General features: G+C 37.7%; 1 protein-coding gene across 3 annotated transcripts in view; it reads left to right on the forward strand.

Annotated features, from left to right (window-relative positions):
* The window catches only part of LRP2 (LDL receptor related protein 2), a 121,892-nt gene that overhangs the window by 22,687 nt on the left and 79,685 nt on the right, over positions 1 to 19,520 (forward strand). For all 3 annotated transcript variants that reach the window (XM_071747429.1, XM_071747431.1, XM_071747430.1), the window contains exons 4-13: positions 1,287 to 1,403; positions 8,455 to 8,565; positions 8,681 to 8,794; positions 9,392 to 9,508; positions 9,970 to 10,113; positions 11,499 to 11,618; positions 13,713 to 13,841; positions 15,414 to 15,583; positions 17,793 to 18,016; positions 18,799 to 19,005. In XM_071747429.1, the coding sequence (XP_071603530.1) occupies positions 1,287 to 1,403; positions 8,455 to 8,565; positions 8,681 to 8,794; positions 9,392 to 9,508; positions 9,970 to 10,113; positions 11,499 to 11,618; positions 13,713 to 13,841; positions 15,414 to 15,583; positions 17,793 to 18,016; positions 18,799 to 19,005 (1,453 nt within the window). The remainder of the gene's footprint in view (positions 1 to 1,286; positions 1,404 to 8,454; positions 8,566 to 8,680; positions 8,795 to 9,391; positions 9,509 to 9,969; positions 10,114 to 11,498; positions 11,619 to 13,712; positions 13,842 to 15,413; positions 15,584 to 17,792; positions 18,017 to 18,798; positions 19,006 to 19,520) is intronic.

The raw sequence follows: 19,520 nt of genomic DNA on the forward strand, positions 1-19,520 counted from the left end.
ACATCTTTCTGCATGTACTGGTTAAGCATAAATGTTAGTAACTGTACAGTGGCACAATGTGCTGCCAGTTTTGAGACATCTGGAACAAGCTCCTCAGAGAAGTGGTCACAGCACCAATCTTGCCCGAGTTCATAAAGCGTTTGGATGATGTTCTCAGGCACATGGTGTGATTCTGGGAGTGCCCTACACAGGGACGGAGGTGGACTTGATGATCCTGATGGGTCCCTTCCAGCTTGGCATATTCTGTGATTCTATGATCTCTCTGGTGTTTGTCCTTACTCATCTAAAGGGACTTTTAAACTCTGTACTTGGGAATCCTGGAGGAAATTTTCCTTCTTCAAATGTTAGAAAAATTTTCCAGAGAAAAGTAGTCAACAGCTCTGGGAGTCACACATGCAGAATTAAAACAAATTTAGTTTACTGTAGTGTCTGGCTCTTGTTTTTCCTCATGACACTAATATCCCAGTCACTGATCTTACTTTGGGAACGCTGCAGAAGAAATTACAGTCCCTGGAAATCAGCAGACCAGATACTGGTGTGTAGACTGGGATGGTGCTAAGATATAGTGTGAGTTTGAAATAAACAAATGTGCAGGTGGCAGAGGGAGGAAAAGTTACCATTAATTTCACCCTTCAGTTACATCTTTACAGATTCAGTTAATGTGCCTAAGAACAGAGAGTTAATTTAGCTGTAGTTGGAATCTTGCAGGTTTATGAAGTTCTGTTTCACTGACAGCTGTCATGAGAAGAGACTTGATCATTCTGGATCCTCTGTTAGTTATGAATGTGAAATATACCTGACTCGAGTCCCTGGCTATATTAGAAAGCAGTTTGTTACCTCCAGCTCTGCAGTGTTTAGACTGTGGGATTCTAGCTGACCAAAGGACTTAGAGCTACTGACAGATTTTTACTCAGTAAACAAAATAATAGAGGAAACTTTAAAAGTGTGAGAACTGGTAATTTAATCTTATAGGCAGAGCAATAATAGGTAATTTTCAACCTAGAGATCAACCCCTTCGTTGGAGAAAAGCAGTGAACTTGCAGGCTTAATAAATATTCCATTTATTTATCCTCTTAGGCCTCTATGAAGGCCTCATGGGGCTATGTTATCTGCTGCGTGCTTGTCAAGCGTTCTTTAATCTCATCAGGTACACAACGGTACAGGGACTGAAAGTCTTATATTTATGAGGAGGATGGAGTAGTTAAAGAGGGAGAGGGAAGATATTTTTCTGCATTAAAAAAAATCTCGTTGATGGAAAAGACTAACAGGGTGCCTCTTTTTTGCAGCGGGCAGGACATGCTCCAGTCAGCAGTTCACATGTTCAAATGGTCAGTGTATCCCGAGCGCCTACTGGTGCGACCGAGTGAAGGACTGCACTGATGGAACAGATGAAAGAGTCTGCCGTGAGTCTTAACTCTTACCACTAGATCTGGTTTCATCTCATCTCTGTGGCATTTTAATAAATTTGTAAGATTAAAGGGCTTGTTGATGGACAGGGAGACCACAATATGGTTCTTGTTACAAGAGTTTCATTTCGGATTCTTCTGTGTATTAGAGCTGATATCCTGATAAAGATCCATTATTGCAGAACTCAAATGCAAGCTGCTACCACAGGATCAGGGCTTCTTGTTTGTCATTGTCTGAAAGATGGTTAATATTGCATTGGAAAAAAGCAACCATATTTAAATGGCTTAAATCCTTGGGATACTCAGCTAACTTTGCCATTTTTTTTTTTCATATTTGTTTTGTATGCTCATTAAGAAATCAGTGGTAACTATAAACCACTGTAAACCAGCAAAATCAGACCCCAAATCACTTTTTTGAGGGACTTCAACCCTTTCAAAACCATTTGTGTTTGAGACTGTGGGGGTGAAGCAGCATTGGGTCATACTGTATTCAGATAAGCTGTTTCTGTTGTGCCAACAAAATGCAGATGGAAAGGCACTTTTCCAGTCTAACTTACCCAGAACTGGGGCTGACTGTCAGGTGGCAGCCTACCTAGATCCTGGCCTAGGTTGAATACTGGAATGTACAACTGGCCACAGAACAGAAGCCACATTTTTCAGAGATGTTTTTTTGCCTAATAGCTTCACAACAGTGTGTAACGTCATTTTTTAGTATTAAGGAAAAGCTTCACACATGTCATAAGTTTAGACATAACTAAGCTTTGCTCAGTACCAGACCTGGTGTTGGGAGTAAGGGAAGAGGTTAGGGTGCTAAGGAATGGATAAAGAAACAAGAAATCAAATGTTGTTAATGGCTGCTCTTAAAGGAAAAAAGGACATATGAATGTGTTGTTTAAAGGAAAACCAGCATATTCCACAGCCAGCTAACTCCTAGTGTGCATTTTATCCATGACTTCCCAATGGCTGAAATTTACACTGTCTAGAGTGAAAGGTGATATAGAACTATATGGTACTCTGGAATAAAAGGCTACTGAAACAGCCAGCTTGCAGCTTTTCCAAGTGATAGACCCAGAGACAGTTCTGAAATCACTGACACCAATGACTGAAAGCCAAGATCCAAAGTTCCCGATATCGTTGCTGGAAGAATATGTTCTGTAGCTTCACATGTTTTCTCTTAAAATTTAGAGGAGGAAAAGAGATTGGCAAATTAATTTAGCAAATCTATGACACATTAAAAGGAATCCTTAGGGAGAGATATTTCTTTAAAAAACACATTATATGTGAATTAAAAAAGTGGAACTGCTCAGTACCTCTGAGAAGTCTGTGAGTAGTCATTGAATACAGTGCAAAACTGAAATGGTGTGATCCATATAATGCAGTAAATCTGTGTCAAGTGACAACCCTAAAGAGAACACTCACAATTCTTTCTTCAGACTAGAAGCCACCATAATATTTGAAAATTCAAGTGCAGATTCTGGTTTTTGTTTAACGTTCTCAACTAAGTAAATTAAAATGCAGTTTGGGATGGGGAATGCAGATACCTTATCAGCAGCTTTCTGCTGCTGTGTGGGGACCCCCTTCATTGCTGCATCAGCCAGAAGGTCTCATGATTTGTGAAGAGAGCATATTTAGCCCTAGGGAGAGAGACTGCCTCATATCATTCAACAGCCTCTACTCTGGTTTATTAGAATATGTGTTGACAGTCCCTCTAAGACAGAAGAATGACTTTGACTTGGAACAATAAAAGTAGGAGTGTTGGACTATAAAGAAATGTGATGGTGCTGAAGACAAGAGAATCAAGAAGAATGTAAAGACAAGATTCTTCCAGAAAGGCTGGTTAATTTTGTTGCCTTTCTTTCTTTGCAAGGCCTGGAACTTCAAACAGAAACCATAAGATAAAATTAATAATTTGATGATTTAGTGATTATACAGCAATGTTTAGTGTATTATATTTTAATGTTTTGAAACAGATTCTAATACTTGCTTTGGCTTTTAATTTTCCCCACTGTTTAAACCATTTCCTTTTCTGCACTATCTGATATAAGCAAATGTAAAAGGAACATCACTGTTTGGTCTTTATCTCTGTCATTACTTTTCCCTTTTTAATTTACATTATAAAGTTTCCTATATAAAGATGAAACATCCATGACAATTGAAAGAACAAAGCTATTTAGTAATTATTCTGTTACTTCACAGAGCATAACAAAATGCAAAGTTATCATGTGTTTATTTGTGCATGGCACTCACTGATCTGTCTGTAAGCAGATACAGATTGTAAAGAAGATAACATTTTGTTGCAGAATAAGTTACATTATTTAAGAAACTGGCCAAAGGCAAAATGTCACCAATATGAAGTAACTCAGCAATTAAAAATGTAAAAATAAAGAACAAAGGAATTCAAAGCCTTAGTCCCTTTTACTGCTAATGGGATTAACAGCAAGGGAAAACTACCCATGCAGAGGCTAAGATAAACATCAGAACAATGTTTCAGCTACAGGTCATGTAATTAGTACATTGAAGATGTTTTGATTTCATAAAATTGTGGGTTTTAAATTTTCTTTAAATATATATACCAGGTTGTTTTTCCAACTTTTTGAATAGTCAGCAGCTAGCAAATACTTTAATTTTAAAACTTCAAAAATGTAGAATGAGATGGTTGCCTATATGGGGTAGCAAATATATTTTGCCCTCTGCATTTAGCTATATTGTGGCTATCAGAAAGACCTTACTGCGTACAGCTCTGGCATGCTGCATGCTGCACTGAGGCTGTGAGGGGGAAAGGGAAAATACTTTAAAGACTGATTTGAGTCTGACAGGTTGAGTGCAGGCCCAGAAACTCTGGATTTTTTTGGATTTTATCCAAATTTTGATGTTGGGTTGCTGCCATAGGTCAATTCCCAAACCTGTTAATTCCTGCCTCTTGTTCGCTATGTTAAAAAAAAGCTGCTGTAATCAGGAAGTGGGCAGCCAGGTCTGGGATGAATTTGCAGAGATCAGGGTAGGGCAGAAGTAGTTCAGGGTGAAGGAAACATCTCCATCTGGGAAAGTTTGGGAAGGGAAGAGTCAAAACCGGAACAAAGTAAGGAAGGCATCCAATGACAGACTCTAATTCAGGAATTAAGGCCAGGGATGAGGGTCTGGTTAGTCTGCCAAGTTGTAAGGCATCTCTTCTGTCAATAATACCTGCTCTCTTGGACTTGGGGTAAGTTGTTTTCCTGATATCTCTGATAGGCTAAGAGCTGCCTGGGCAATGATTTGCCCACTGAGAGATGGTGACTCATGGGAGGAAGTCAAGGGGTTTTAATTAATTTTATTATGTAAAAATGTTTTGAAAAGTAACTGCAGTAAAAGAATGATGCTTGGAAGTAGGAATTTACCCTTTTTTCTTTCTTCTCCTTGTAACATGGGTTAGGGTTCAGAAGGTTACACTTGGTGACTGTGTTTTAGAAGTCAGTGTGTGCTGAACAAAATACCAGTCACAACTGTTTTTGTGTAGATTTATTTACAGCTTACAGAACAAAAGTGAGAGCAAAATACTTGTAGGTTTAGCAATTCCTGTGATGCAGCTTTCAGGCATCTTCCACACATCTATGTTGAACCCTGCCATTTAAAGGTGTTTGCAACTGTTAACTCCAAAACAGGTTGTAGGTTACAAGGAGAAAGGTGCCTCATCTGTCATTTGTGCTGGTGTTTGCCCATTGTTTGTATTTTGCAACTGAAGTGCTGGCATACCACAGGGAGCCAGCCAGATTGGGGTGAAGTATTTTGGCTAAGAAAAAGAGATGCCTGAGAGAAAGGGGAGAGAAAGAAGAGCTGCATTTCTTCCTGAGCACAGGAATGCATGTAGCTGGCTCCCCGTTTTCACAAAGCTCATATTATCTTCTAGAATCTGTGATCACTACAAAAAGATCTCTTCTTTTCAGTTTTCTGTAATTAGCCAAAGGTTCTTGGGAGGAAAAGATAAAGGAAACAATGTTCATGTTAGAGACTCTTCACAATTAAAAGCAAAAAACATTTTATATCCAAACGCATTGCTGTGAGATCCAGTGTGAACAGAGGAATCTTAGTTTAGGAAAAAAAGCCAGATAAAAGCTAGGAAATCATTATTGTGCAAGCCCTCAATGTAGTAACTAATGCAGGACCTTACCACTTAAATTCAAAATGTCATTATACTAATTTTACAGGCTTTTTTTTCTGGAGAGCTTTTCATTGAGCCAGATTGTACAGATACTCCAGTTTAGAGTGTAACCCATTCCTATCCCCCCAGGTTCAGATTCTTCTCTTCTATTCAGAACTTTCCATTTGATGACAGGGAGTAGAACTCAGCTAATGTTTTCTAAATTTGGCAGAGAAAGAAAGGGAATTCTCATATCTTTGCTACTTCTTCTCCCATAAAAGTGTGGAGGGTTATCCCAGACACTGTAGGACTCTCCCTGATGGCACAGATGCTCCTGAACCTTGCAGTGTGTTGGCTACAGCCTTTGATTTAAATCACAACTTTGCCATTATTCATGAGGATTAATTCTTAATGCCCCAAATAATTTAAACCATTTTATTAAAATAATATGCTGTATGGTAAAAGAGTACAATATACAAGGCACAACACAGTAAAAAATATCCTTCAAATCAGTGAGGAAGCTGTGATCCAAACTATAATTTACTAAGCTTAGTTTTTAGACAGGGGATTGGGAAGGGAATTACCTGTACATAGTTTAAAAGTTACAGTAATCTCCATCAGGCTTTGCAAAGGCTGTTCTTGCTTCTGCAATATATGTGTATTTTGAAATATCTTCAAAGCATCTTTACTTACTGCCCTGCTTGGTATTTTTGTAATGATTTGCATTTATGCTCTATATGTAAAATATTAAAGATGTCTCCAGGTTTGCTGCAGGAGAGAAAACTTTGAATAAGTCTCACTTCTAGGGGAGTTTAATAGGAGCTTGAGAACGTCTTATTACTGACTAGGTCCTTAGTATGCTTGGGCATTCTTGAAAAAACAGGCAGTGCAAGACAATGGGTTCAACTTCCTATTGCTTTGCATTCAGTTCCCCAGAAGCATTCTGGAATATCACTGGGGGTATTTCTGAGGGATATGAAGAAAGATGAGGAAAATTACAAAATTTTCCATTATAAATCCCCTTCCAGACTTTCCTACTTCAGTGTAGTTGCAAAACAAATAGCTTTCACTGTTCTTTTCTTGTATGTGCCCCATAATATTTAAAGTACTCTTGTGCTGCCATAGCTGTTTTCTGCTATGCCACAGAAGTTGGGGTGATTCTTCTCTGTGATGGCTTCTCTGCTTCCAGAGAGGGACAAAGCATTGAAGCATTGCACAGTGAGCATCAACTTGGCCCCAGGCCAGTCCTTTCTTTCTTCCTGTAGGCAGAATTAAGACTTCAGAATCCCTGTTGTTTCCAAAGCTTTATGAGCTGTCCATAAGCCTAACCCAAGCCAGAAAGGGATGAGAAGTCTCTGTTAGAAGTGAGTTCGTCTGATTGAGAAGTGGGGCTAGAGGATGATAATCATGCTGAGGGGTAATGTTGGCATTGTCAGAGCAGGATTTTGGAAGGGAGTGTCTAGGAACTAACCCCAGAAAGCCACAGGTAGGAATGCTGTGGCTGGAACCCTGGTAATCTGTGGCTACTGGTATCTGATTAAGCATGTGCTGTTCCTACCTGCCAGTTGCAGAGTTCTATTAATTACAGTGAGAATGAATGAAATGTCAAGAATCAGTCAGGGAGACAGTCTGGCTAGGCTTGCCATGGAAGTCAACCAGCTGCTCATGCTCTCATATTAAGAACTTAACAGTTAAAATAATGTAAACCTATTCCTCAGGTAATTGAAATTTAGTAAGAATGTGATGGCATACAGAACATCAGCATCTGGCAAAACAGTTTGCCACTTCCTGGAAAAAAATGGAGCTTTTCTGAGTTCTTGAGTAATTTTATAATCCATTTTTTGAATTCCAAGAGCATGACTGAAAATATGTCTGAGAGCCTGCTCTATCTGCTTTATATACTTGCATGGAAGTAAAATGGGACAAGAATTCGAACTGAAAATCTAAAATGTACAAAATGAAATTTGGTTATTCTGTTTCTCAAGATCCTTAATCTACCTGCACTTCCATATAGAGGCAAGGGTTCAATAAATCTCGCTTCTAAAAACAGCATTTATTTGCTTTCATGCCTGCCAGTTGCCTAAATTAAGTAACTTCTGTTTACATGGTAATGAGCTGAACTAAGCTCATATTCTGCTACTCAACTCTAGCATGTGCACATGCTTAATTTGTCGGATAGTTCCACTGAACTCACTGCTTGTATGCATAAGTTTTTTGAGACTCGCTTTTAAGTAGTTTGAAATAATCCCTCGTGTTGGTCTGTAGGACATCTACTTAACTGGAACAGGCAGAAACTGAAAATTCATTCATTCTGCAGAATGTTTTTTTGTTTTGGGAAGGGGGAAACAAGTAATAAGAAGCAGAGGTCCTGAAGTTGATCATGGACTTGGAGGTTTAACATCCTTAGTTTAATTAGATCAAAACCTTGAAAATCTGAAGTCGGAGTTTGAGAACTCATGATGCTCTGAGAGGACCTAGGAACTGTAAATTCCAGGAACTGCTTTTCTACCTAAGCAATATTATATAATACTAATTTTATTATTATACTAATTTATTATTGTAATTTGTATACTAATTTATATATAATTTATATATATATATAAATGATCAGTGCTTGCTCTTTTTGTGTTGCACTATTTTCTATCATATTGTAACTGGTTTGAATTGCAAATCTTTTTGAGATGGGGAGGACATAATTTTTTCCCTTGTTTCTTTTGATGTTTTGTTGCACCTGTCTGGAGGATATTCTTAAATATCTGTTGGAGGAGAGAGTACACCGGATAAAAGAACTGATTGTAGTACTGGTTTTTTTTTTAATTCCTTTTTCTGCTTTCCTAGAAATCAAAATATTCTTTTGACACTGGATGCATATCACTCAATAGACTCTGTAGTCTAACATTCATGCTAATACTGAAGCATTTCTTATTGCAGACTACCCAAGATGTGAACAGCTATCGTGTGCCAACGGGGCGTGTTTTAATGCAAGCCAGCGATGTGATGGCAAAGTTGATTGCAGAGATTCTTCTGATGAAGCTAATTGCAGTAAGTACCACATGGAGACTGATCTCAAACAAATATGCTTTACAGACCTACTTTTAAAGTTTGTAGTTTTCCAACAGATTTTCTGTATGCCTTTCTGTGCTAAAATCTCTTTCAGCACATGGGTGTACCAGCGTTCAGTTTCAGTGCGCTAACGGAGAATGCATCCCACGAGCCTTTGTCTGTGACCATGATGATGACTGTGGAGACAGGAGTGATGAAAACTCTTGCAGTAAGATGTTTTTGTTTTCTTCACTTTTTTAAACTGTTTTACTGCGAACTGGTTCAAGCAGATAACAGGAAGTAGATTGGATGGCTATACTGACATCCAAAGCTAGCTATTTTTCTGTAAGAGTTTGTACAGAAAAATGAAAACTGTCGTGTTACTTAGATAGTTTTTTCTTATTGTCTTTGCTGCTAAGTGCCTGGGTGTGTAGTTACTATGTGAATTTGCTGGATTTATTGAGAATTAGTGAGTTCTTAACTGTGTCTCTGACTACAAAGCATACAAGTATTTTACTTCCTGAGTACAATTTCCTTGTCATATTCACCTTTAGGAACATTTTTAATAAGGAGCTCTGTGTCTAGCACCACAAATAATTGAACAACTTATCTTCCTTTTCATTTATGTAGAGAAACAGGGTATTCTAAAATAAACTTTATACCTAAAACCAGAGCAAACCAGCAGTATTTATGATGCATACAAAATATGTAACTGGCTCAGTCTTTCAGGAGTGATAATAAATGACTCTTAATTAAGGAGAAAATATTATTTTTTTTCTAACCTTTTAGTCACTCAGTTTGATTTTTCTCATGTTTCTTTCTTTAGCTTATGCAACTTGCAGAGGAAACTTCTTCACTTGCCCAAGTGGTCGTTGCATTCATCAGAGCTGGATATGTGATGGAGATGATGATTGTGAAGATAATGAAGATGAAAGAGGATGTGGTATATACTAATGCTAACTTCCAATGATATTTTCAGAGGAAGACCTCCCTAAACTATTTTTATGAAGTTTTGACCAATCAAGATTGGTGGGCTTTTTTCTTTCACTAGCCTTTTCTATGATGAACATTACTCTCTTTATCCAGACAGCCTTTGCATATCTTGAAAGCCCAAACCCATAATTACATTTCTGATGCACCAGTTAGTCCAAAGCTAAATAGTCTTTCTGTTTCTAAAAACACAGGAAACTAAAATGATCCATGTGTTCACACAAGTGTTGTTTGCATTGTACTTTGAAGGTAAAAGAAAGCATGACAAGGAAGTATAGATGATACTTCTATAGTCTTTCACAACTCTGTGCAAGAACTATGAAATGAATGAAGGATAAAGATATTTGTTGGGAAGAAATTCTTAGTATTATTTGAAACATACTCCTGTATTATTCTTTTTTTTCTTTTCCATAGAGAGTGGTCGCCATGAATGCTACCCAGGAGAGTGGGCTTGCCCTGGGTCAGGCCATTGCATTCCTATTGGGAAAGTGTGTGATGGGGCTGTAGACTGCCCTGAAGGAGAAGATGAAACTAACATCACTGCAGGCAGACATTGCAGTATGTATTAGAATCAAAAGCATACAAAGAATAGCAAAAGATCAGCACTGATACCTTACATTCACCTTCTGTCTCCTAAACAACACTGAAATTTTCCAAGGTTACTATTTTTGTTGTCACTGTTTTTCTCTCATGGTCTGAAGGAGGCATATATGCTGCAAACAGACCATTCTTTTTGTTAACCTGTGCATGAAGTTTCACAAATTAGGATTTTACTTCACTCTGTTTCCTAAAAGGAGTGCTGTATGCCTCTTTAAATACCTATGTTTTTCCCTTTTATAAATAAGAAGGAATGTTGTGTACTAATCAGAACACAGGACTGAATTAGTGTATCCTAAGCCTTGGCTAAGTCACTTAGAGTTTTCAAAAATAACTTTTCACCTGGGTTATCTAGTTCTCCAGTTAGTGGCATACTGGGTTTTCTCTGCTGGAGGCAATGGGCAATGGATAGTTCCTGTTAATTTCCCTTACATGAACAGTGATTGCCTCTGAGAATCAGGATCAGGGTATGTTACATTTTTAATCTCTAGTAAGATGAGAATTCCTATGAATAAAGTCATGCCTTTTGCAATAGAAGGGCAGAAGAAATAACAGGAAATTAAACCTTAATTACTTACTCACTTAAATGTCTCTCGCTTTACCTGAGTGGTTTAGTATTAACATCAAGTTGACCTGCAAAGCAAGGCATTTAACAGAAGAAAATGAGGAAAAGGAAGATGGAAAGGGAGGAGGTAGAAGTCAGCAAGTGCTTTACCGTCAGAAGTTTACCACCTATTGCTGGATTGTTTATTAGGCAGTAGTACAAGAAAAGAGTGAATTGCTTGAAGGAAAAGGAGAGAGAAAAAAAGAAAAGGGTAAAGAAGAGTTTCTCCATAGGCACTACCCAACCAGTATCTTTTAATATTTTTGAGCAATACATATGTAATACATACAGTACACGTATGTAATGTGACGTAGCATTTTTTCTGCATAAGAGTAAATGATGAGGTTACAAGCCAATAGATGGAGCTTGTGTTGTTCAGAAGTAGGCCTTGTGAAACCAGAGAAGTGTGGTGCATTGGAGATGGCTTCCTCTGTGCAGATTTTTACATGGCACTTAGCACTGGTGGTTCATGTAAGATGCATACTTATAGTTTAGCTTAATTCTGAAAACAAATACTACAGACTGGAGCTTATCTTCTGTCTTCCATTGCTTTGCCTATGTGTATGTAAGCATATGTGATTTTGAGGAACTCTAGACATAGTTTCTTGAGCAGAAATGTTGTGCAACAGAAACTGTTGCTCATCATAGAGATGACTCAACCTCTGTAACTGTTAGTAAGGCAAAAATTTGTTCTAGTGGTAATATGTAATTGTATTTATGAACAAATTTATTTCCCTTTTAGACATATCACAATGTGCTGCTCTGAGCTGCCAGTATCGCTGTCATTCTTCTCCATCAGGAGGGATGTGTTATTGCCCTGCAGGATATACAATAAGTAGCAATGACAGTCGTACTTGTATTGGTAAGTGAAGTACAGTGAGTGCAGATATCTAATACCATCTCAAGGCTCTTTCCCAAAGATCTGGATTCCAGGAATGTAAGTTCCAAATAGGTAGATGTACTGGCAGATAAAAAATCTCAAGAGTTGGCAACAGAATAAAAATCTAAGTAGTACAATGGCATCATAGTGACAAACAGACAAACCAGAGATATGTCATAAAGATCTCTTTCAAGAAGACCTTTAAAGACATAGAGAGAGCATGATTACATTTACAAATACTTACTCTTGGATGGTTGTCTTATTATCAAAATTTTTTGCAGGTCTTTTAGTGGCTAGATGGGAAAAGTTTGTTTCTGCTTCATGGGTGTGTGGTGTTGTGTACCTGGAAAAACAGGGATACTGGTTTGGTACTTTCTGAAAGTGGCTGCATGTGAAGACAATAGAACATTGTACTTTAAAATGAAAAGGTTCCTTGGTATTTGCACTATGGAATTACTATCTCCTATATGTTTCAATATATACATTATTTAAATGAAAATGAGAAATATTTACAAGAATGTAAAAGCTAAGTGAGGTATTTTGGTGTTGTAATTCTATTCTGTAGCTGCTATAAGTTGCTAGCACAACCCCTTGGTAGTACAAAATACTTATCTTGGTAACTGAAAATAGAATAACTTCAGAATCATGAAGTTCAGCCCTACCTAATAAAATCAACTGGGTAAATGTCAGTTACAGGTTTTCAACCCCAAATATGGTGTTAGTGCTATTTAAAGTATTCCAGGTGTATTTTGAGAATACTGTGTGGCCTAGGGCTGTGAGAGCTACACTGACAGCATAATTGCTCTTAACAGAGAGAAGGAATCAAGGCACTGACTCCAGGCACAAAATTCACTCCATTCTTTCACTGTTATGTGGAAAATAGTTGAAGGATACATTTGCAAACCTGGTGCAGTCTCAGTGAGTTTTCTGTTGTTCTTTGGCTGCCCGTAAGCCAAGCGATCTGATTCCGGCTCATAAATCTGAGTCAATGTATTTTGGTTTGCCAAGATCTAGGAATATATTTGTAGTGGGAGCAAGACTTGCTATGGGGAAATGGCTCACAGCCAGTAGTGTATAATTCAAGATCTTAGTTTAAATCAGTGTTGTTTTAAGGCCAAAAGAATGAAACTATAGTGTCAATAGTAAAATGTAATACTTTTTGAAACCATGATCTTTTCAATTGGCCTTCTCTTCGTTTGCTTCTGAGTCACTATGTACTGGAGGTTTTTAAAACATATGGAAACTGAAAAGCTACTGAGAACATTTTTTTCAATACCAAAATGTACTACCTAGGAAATATGTAATTTTCACTTACGTTTTTATAAATGTTTACAACAAGCAGGCAGAATGTTTACGATCTTGTTTTCTCTTTTTTTGGCTTAATGGTAGAACTACTTCTTTCCAGCAATGTAATGTACTAATTCTAATGTCGAATTGTTCTCATGGTTTCCAAGTGAAGGAGGTCAGATATTTAACATCAAAAGCATATGTTAAGTAGTGTCAGAAATCTCCTGTGCTTTAAATAACCATAGATAGGATTAATCACCAGCTGGTGTTCAGATCTGACTTTTATTTTTTAAATTCTTATTTTCTTAAGAAACCCTTTGTTTTAAAAAGATGTTTAGTGAAATGTTTCACAAGTTTAGAAGTAAAAGATTCTGCAGCATTCCAAGAAATTGCTTGTAGATCACATATGTGGAAAGTTGCTGGGTCATCCTAACTGCAGATTCCACTTATTTGGTATTTTGCAATCCAAAATTAATTTCTTTGTGCTTTTTGCTGGCTGGTTCTGGTTCACAGACAACTTTTAAATGGAAACTTGGTAGCATTTCCTCTGACAGGTGTGGAGTTTTGGGGAGAAGGGAGGGCATGGGCAGCAAACTTTGGTTGTTTTGTTATCCAGAAATAGAAAATTGAAACATTTTTGGAAAAGTACAAAAACCTCTTTTCTGGTGCCACAGTTTTGCAAACAGATGTAAAGCAAGCAGAGAAGATAAACTTGCAGCTTCTGAAATATAACAACATCCCTTTTTAATACAAAACCTGATTGATAAGCATGCCTTACTCACCTGACAGATTTTGATGACTGCAAAATGTGGGGTGTCTGTGACCAGCTGTGTGAAGATCGTGTGGGACATCACCAGTGCCACTGTGTGGAGGGTTATTTCCTGGAGCATCACCGGCATTGCCGGGCCAACACTTCGGGTCAGTGTGTAGCAGTGCAGGGCTCTTGCTGTTCTTTGACTAATAGATAGAGCTAGATAAAATGGGGCAGTTTATATGGCTATGCCAGGCAACTGTGTTTCATTTTAATTTAACTCTGGCCTTAAGGACTTCAAGTCCTTAAAAATGTCAGCAAATACCAAGAGGCTGCATCTGCTCTGGCCACCTGTAGGTTGGTGGAGCTGACTGCCTCATTGGGGCTGCTTCTCCTCAAGGCAATGTCTTCTGGGCTTCAGCTCTTTCTCAGCTTTCGTGACTTCTGCAGAGCTGGGAGGTTGTTGCCAGAGCTTTCCTTTATAGGCAAAATCTTGTTCCTGTGGGAGGCAGTTTCCTGACCTGATCTCTGTGGAATTCAATGGGATCAAGAAGTCTGGAAACCTCACTTTTTCTTGAAGGACTGTGCCATGCAAGGAAGTAGTTTTGCTGAGTGGTGAGCTCAAATACCTGCCTCTGAAAGAAACCATGCTCCTGCTTTCCCGTGTCTCAGGGTCTGAATTCAGCAAGAATTCTGGCCTCACATAGAGAGCGGTTGTGCATCAATAGCAGGCAGCTGCTCCTGGTTGTTCACCTCCTACTCTGTTCTGAAAGCAGACCCTGAGAAGCCCATCTCTGGAGATGCAATAGCCTGACAGGCTTCTGTATGAGGCAGGTGTTTGTTCCTGCCTACAGGAACTCAGCTGGAGTGGGAGACCCTGCTTGGCACAGTTGATGAGCAGTCTTACTTGTTAGAAAAGTGAACTACCTGGTTCCCTCCCCCCTCCTTCTTTCTTCAGCTGTGTCTTCAGGGCTGTTACCATCTTACAATTTTCTAAGTATGTTTTCAAAAAACAGGGATTCATTATAACTAATGAAATATATTTGACTGAATTAAGATGTTCATTATGCGAGCACTGGGAGAGACTGTTCTGCTTCCAGAAAAATTCTGTATCTTTTACAAGAAGCTTTCAATTCAAATTAGTGTCACTTTTGGGCTGGTGAGTTATTTGTAAATTGTTGATTTTCTATCCTATTAATGGGGGAATTTCATACCTGCTCAATGTGTCTGGATCCATTTTTGCTTTATTTGGGGAGATTTTGAGATTTCCTTCTAAGACTTGCCAAAGTCTCTTTGCTATTGTAAGGTTCAGCAAAGATTTTCTGATGAGATGAGAGAATGAAGAAGGTGAATAGGATAGAGATAACAAATATGGTCTGCCTTCTAGAATCAAGGAATATCTCAATCTCATGAAGCAAAATTCTTAAAGTTAATGCTTTAAGAGAGTTAAAAAGCAAGGAATTACAAGAGGATAAATAGTCTTTTGGAGTTGAAATGCACAGGGTTTTTATAAAAGATTTGCCTGATAGGGCTCTAAATATGCAGTCCTGTCTGGTTTACTCTAAGTCTAGAAACCAAAGGCAAATCAAAGCAATTTAGTATTACGTAGGAACACTCACACACATTGTAGTTTGAATATCTGTTTAAACTTTTGTGACCAGTGTGTATGATCCAGTATGTATATATTTAAAAATATCTTGCCTGCAGAGTAGTCACATGTTTGTCACACCTGCTTTCAGCTGGTGTTGCATCAATTATTTTTTCCAATGGCCGTGATTTACTGATTGGAGATCTTCATGGAAGAAGTTTCCGTACTTTGGTGCAGTCACAGAACCGTGGGGTTGCAGTTGGAGTGGACTTTCACTTTTACCTGCGCAGAGTCTTTTGGACTGATACAGTGCAAGATAAGGTGGGTAGAAATTTCAAGAAGAATATATTTTTGTGGATGTGGAAATAGAGAACTGCAAGAGGCAGAATGTGTTGATAGGTCTTCATTTTTGCAAGCAAAAGCTGGCTGTGTTTTTATTTTCTAACAAAAAAGCTCCTTGAAATGTTTTACGTTAATGACTGCGTTTTTCAAGCTATACTATTACATGTGACATATTAAACAAAGAATCCTATTATATGGGAATGTCTTGAGCAACTTTTAATTTCACTTGAGATGAAGTCCAAAAAACTAATTAAGAGAAATAGTAGACATTCTTTCAAAACTGAACAAATTTTTCTTAGTAATTTTTTGAAACATGATCATTTAAAATGTAAAAGCTGTGTGCCTTCCAAGATGATAAAAATCAGATTTCTTCATATACTTCAAATAGCACTGTAATTGAGCTTGGGTAACAAATATTGACAGTATTTTGTGTAATGAGCCAGTATTTTATTACTTTAAAAAAATATTATTATTATTATTTTAAGAGGAAATATTTTAGCTTCAAGATACAGTAAAGCAGTAATTCTAAAAACCTGTCTGGAGACCCCTGTGAAAGTTGGACTTCACTCTTGGTTTTTTTTTGTCTGTTCATTACTTACTGACACAAAAAACCTCATAGGTCAAATGCTGCACCTCCATAGTCTTCATTCCCATGTTGATTGTTATGCAGAGTGAAGGAGAATCCATGGCCTGCCTCATGCTGACACCACGTTAGGGACCAGTTGGGTGTCTGGCCTTATTCTGAACCTACACATAAGCTGCAAACCACAGGTTCTGATACAGTGCCCTGGTGGTTCTGTTGGAAAGCACACTGCATAGCTGTCACGGTGGACAGGAGTTGTATGCATAATTTTTGACTTGTTCACAGCTCTGGCATTTTTGTTTTTACTGCAGTGAGTTCCCATTACTTCAGTTCCATTGATAATGGCTTGAGTTATGTCAGGGTCAAATCTGAACTTTCATGGGACAGATGATCTATGTTATCTCTGTAAAAGGTATAAATACAAGATTATATGGATTTTTTCACTGCACACCCCAGATATCCAGGACTGCCTTTTTATATGCCCAGATATTGTTAAATTCTAATCAGTTTGGATTAAGTCCTAGTGAGAGTACCCACATAAAAACAATAAGAATTTTCTTATCTGACACGTATTTCCACCTGCTGTCTTAAATCAGAAGTATTATTAAAGGGCTTGTTTTGTTTGTCTGGTTTGTTTTTTGTTTTTTTAATCTTTTTTCTTCTAAGAGTAAGATGTAAACTAAACCAGAAAATTGTGGGTTGTGTTCTGTGTCATCTTTATCTCATTTATTGTACTGCCTGATAACCTAATGTCCATAAGCCCTTCCATCAATAAGATTTCCAAAGAACAGAGCAATAGACAGTCATATTGTTTCCTTAATTACTGTTACCTGGACCTGAAAAGTATTTGAAATGATACACCTATTTCAGCTAATTTTTCTTGCATATATTTGCTTGTGGTAGTGTATGCTTTTACTTAAAGAAATTCTAAGCCTCATGCAGTGGCATAATAACATGATTACTGTATATATAAAATTATAATGTTTATACTGTTTGCTTCATGTAACTCTGAGCTTGCTTATAAGATAACAACACTATTTCTTCTTGAGTATGGTGCTGTTAATTATCATTAAATAAAGGAATAGCAATTCTGAGAAGCAATTCTGAGCCCTTTCCTTTCTTTCAGGACAGAGCTTTCCCTTTCTTTATTCACTTTGCAGTTTCCCAATAGTGGTTGGTGCAGTAAGAGCTCCCCCTCTTGTTTCTGGTCACTAAGAAGACCCTTGCTAGAGGATGTTAATTTGTTTTCAAATACTGGGTTCTGCTAGATAGGAAAGCAAGATGAACTTTCCTCATGTGTTTGGTTTTGTTTGCTTGTTTGTTTGTTTTTAATCCAGTAATTTGTCATGCTTGCTAAAGCCTCTTGGTCTGTTACCTTGTCTATTTGGCAGTATTGCTATTTAAAGGCAAGCTTGCTGTAGTTTTTGCATTGTTTCTGAATTTTTGCAAATTAGGAAAATTTACGAAAGGATTACCCAGTTCAGTGGGTAATTGGGTTGATCAGTTGTGGATCTGTGCTTCCTGTGCTGATAGCAGACAAGTGCCATGTGTCTTGTGATTAGCAAAACGTCGTGTAAGCACTGACAGTATTTGTGTTGTTTTCAGGTTTTTTCTATTAATATTGATGGCTCTGATTTCCAAGAAGTTTTAAATGTTTCAGTTGACACACCTGAAAATCTAGCAGTAGACTGGATTAACAATAAACTATATGTGGTGGAGACCAGTGTGAACAGAATAGATATGGTTAACTTGGATGGAACAAACCGCGTGACTCTTATTGCTGAAAATCTTGGAAATCCTAGAGGAATAGCACTTGATCCAACTGTTGGGTAAGTGAGATGTGTCAGGTAATTGTAGAGGGTATCAGAAATGTCTTTATTCTCACGTAAAAGGAGAACTAAGAAGTAGCTAGGGTGGTAATTTCAGGTATAAAATCAGGTATAAAATGTTCTAAATATTTACAGTCTATCCTAATCTTTTCTACAACTTAAAATTGTTATGGGGACCCGTGCCCCACTTTTATTCCTGATGTGTGGAGTGTCTTCACGGCTTGAGTTGTATGCTCATGAGCAGCTCTGGAAATGGGAACTGTGGAATTGCCCTGCAAAAGAACTAAAGTGGACTTGAAAGATTTGTGTTGTGATACCATTCACTGACCTTCTACTCTCTGAAACAGAGTGGGGGAGTGAAGCCAGGGAACCTAGTGTCTCCAGCCCAAAAGGTTTCAAAAATGGGTTATCTATGGAAACTTGGGTCCTAAGAAAATGGGAAGAGGAATTTTGTGTAACTTGTAGTGATGGATGCAGCTTTCAAGATGCATCTGTTTGTCACTGGTTTATTTCTGGCAGAAAGCTTGAATCGGTATTTAGTAAAGAAATTCAGTATTTCTGAGGTCTTCTGGGTATAACTATGTTTCTTTCTTGATTAACTCTATAAAATAAAATGCAAGTTACTTCTTAGGCAGGAGGTGTAAGGTGTGTTTTCATAATATGTCTGCTGAGAATCAAGTTCTATTCTGAAAGGGTTCTGATTTTAAATTCCACGTAAAATGTTGCTTTTTTGTGAAATACCAAGGAAACACAGGATTATTATTTGTTTGTTTCCTTTACAGTTACTTGTTTTTCTCAGACTGGGATAGTCTGTCTGGTGATCCTAAAGTGGAAAGGGCCTTCATGGATGGCACAAATCGTCAGGATTTGATAAAAACAAAATTAGGCTGGCCTGCTGGAATAACTCTGGATATTGTATCAAAGAGACTCTACTGGGTTGACAGCCGATTTGATTACATTGAAACTGTAACTTATGATGGGCTTCAAAGGTAAGAGAAATATTATTCCTTGAAGGTTACAGATACACTGTTACTTTCTTTTTAGTTCAAAGGAAGATTTGTCTAACAGAATGGGATACACAAAGGATGAAAACTGTAACGTAGTGAATGTGATGCACTTTGATATCTGTGGTGTCATCCTTAATTCCTTCATCATTCTTTGTCCTTTTTCTAACTTCAATACCTATGACACTTCTTCTGTAATGTTTCTCATTACAGACCACCACTACAGTACATGTCTTTATAGTGTTTGCTTTTTATTCTTTTTTTAATGGCATACGTTATTTTCCATCATAATTTCTGTGCATCTATTTCACTAATTTATTTGAAATATTCCTCTACAAAGCACCCCTTTGTGTAATGGGTATTATTACATTTCATAAACCTATGCTGTCAGCAATTAAGTCATCACTCACCCTGTTGTGGTGCTAGGGAAAATGTATCACAGCACGGAGGAAGAGTCCTTGGGATTTTTTTGGGGACTGTGTCTTGAAGTGTGGTGTTTA

The sequence above is a fragment of the Heliangelus exortis genome, chromosome 6, assembly GCF_036169615.1.
Source record: "Heliangelus exortis chromosome 6, bHelExo1.hap1, whole genome shotgun sequence".
Taxonomy (NCBI): domain Eukaryota; kingdom Metazoa; phylum Chordata; class Aves; order Apodiformes; family Trochilidae; genus Heliangelus; species Heliangelus exortis.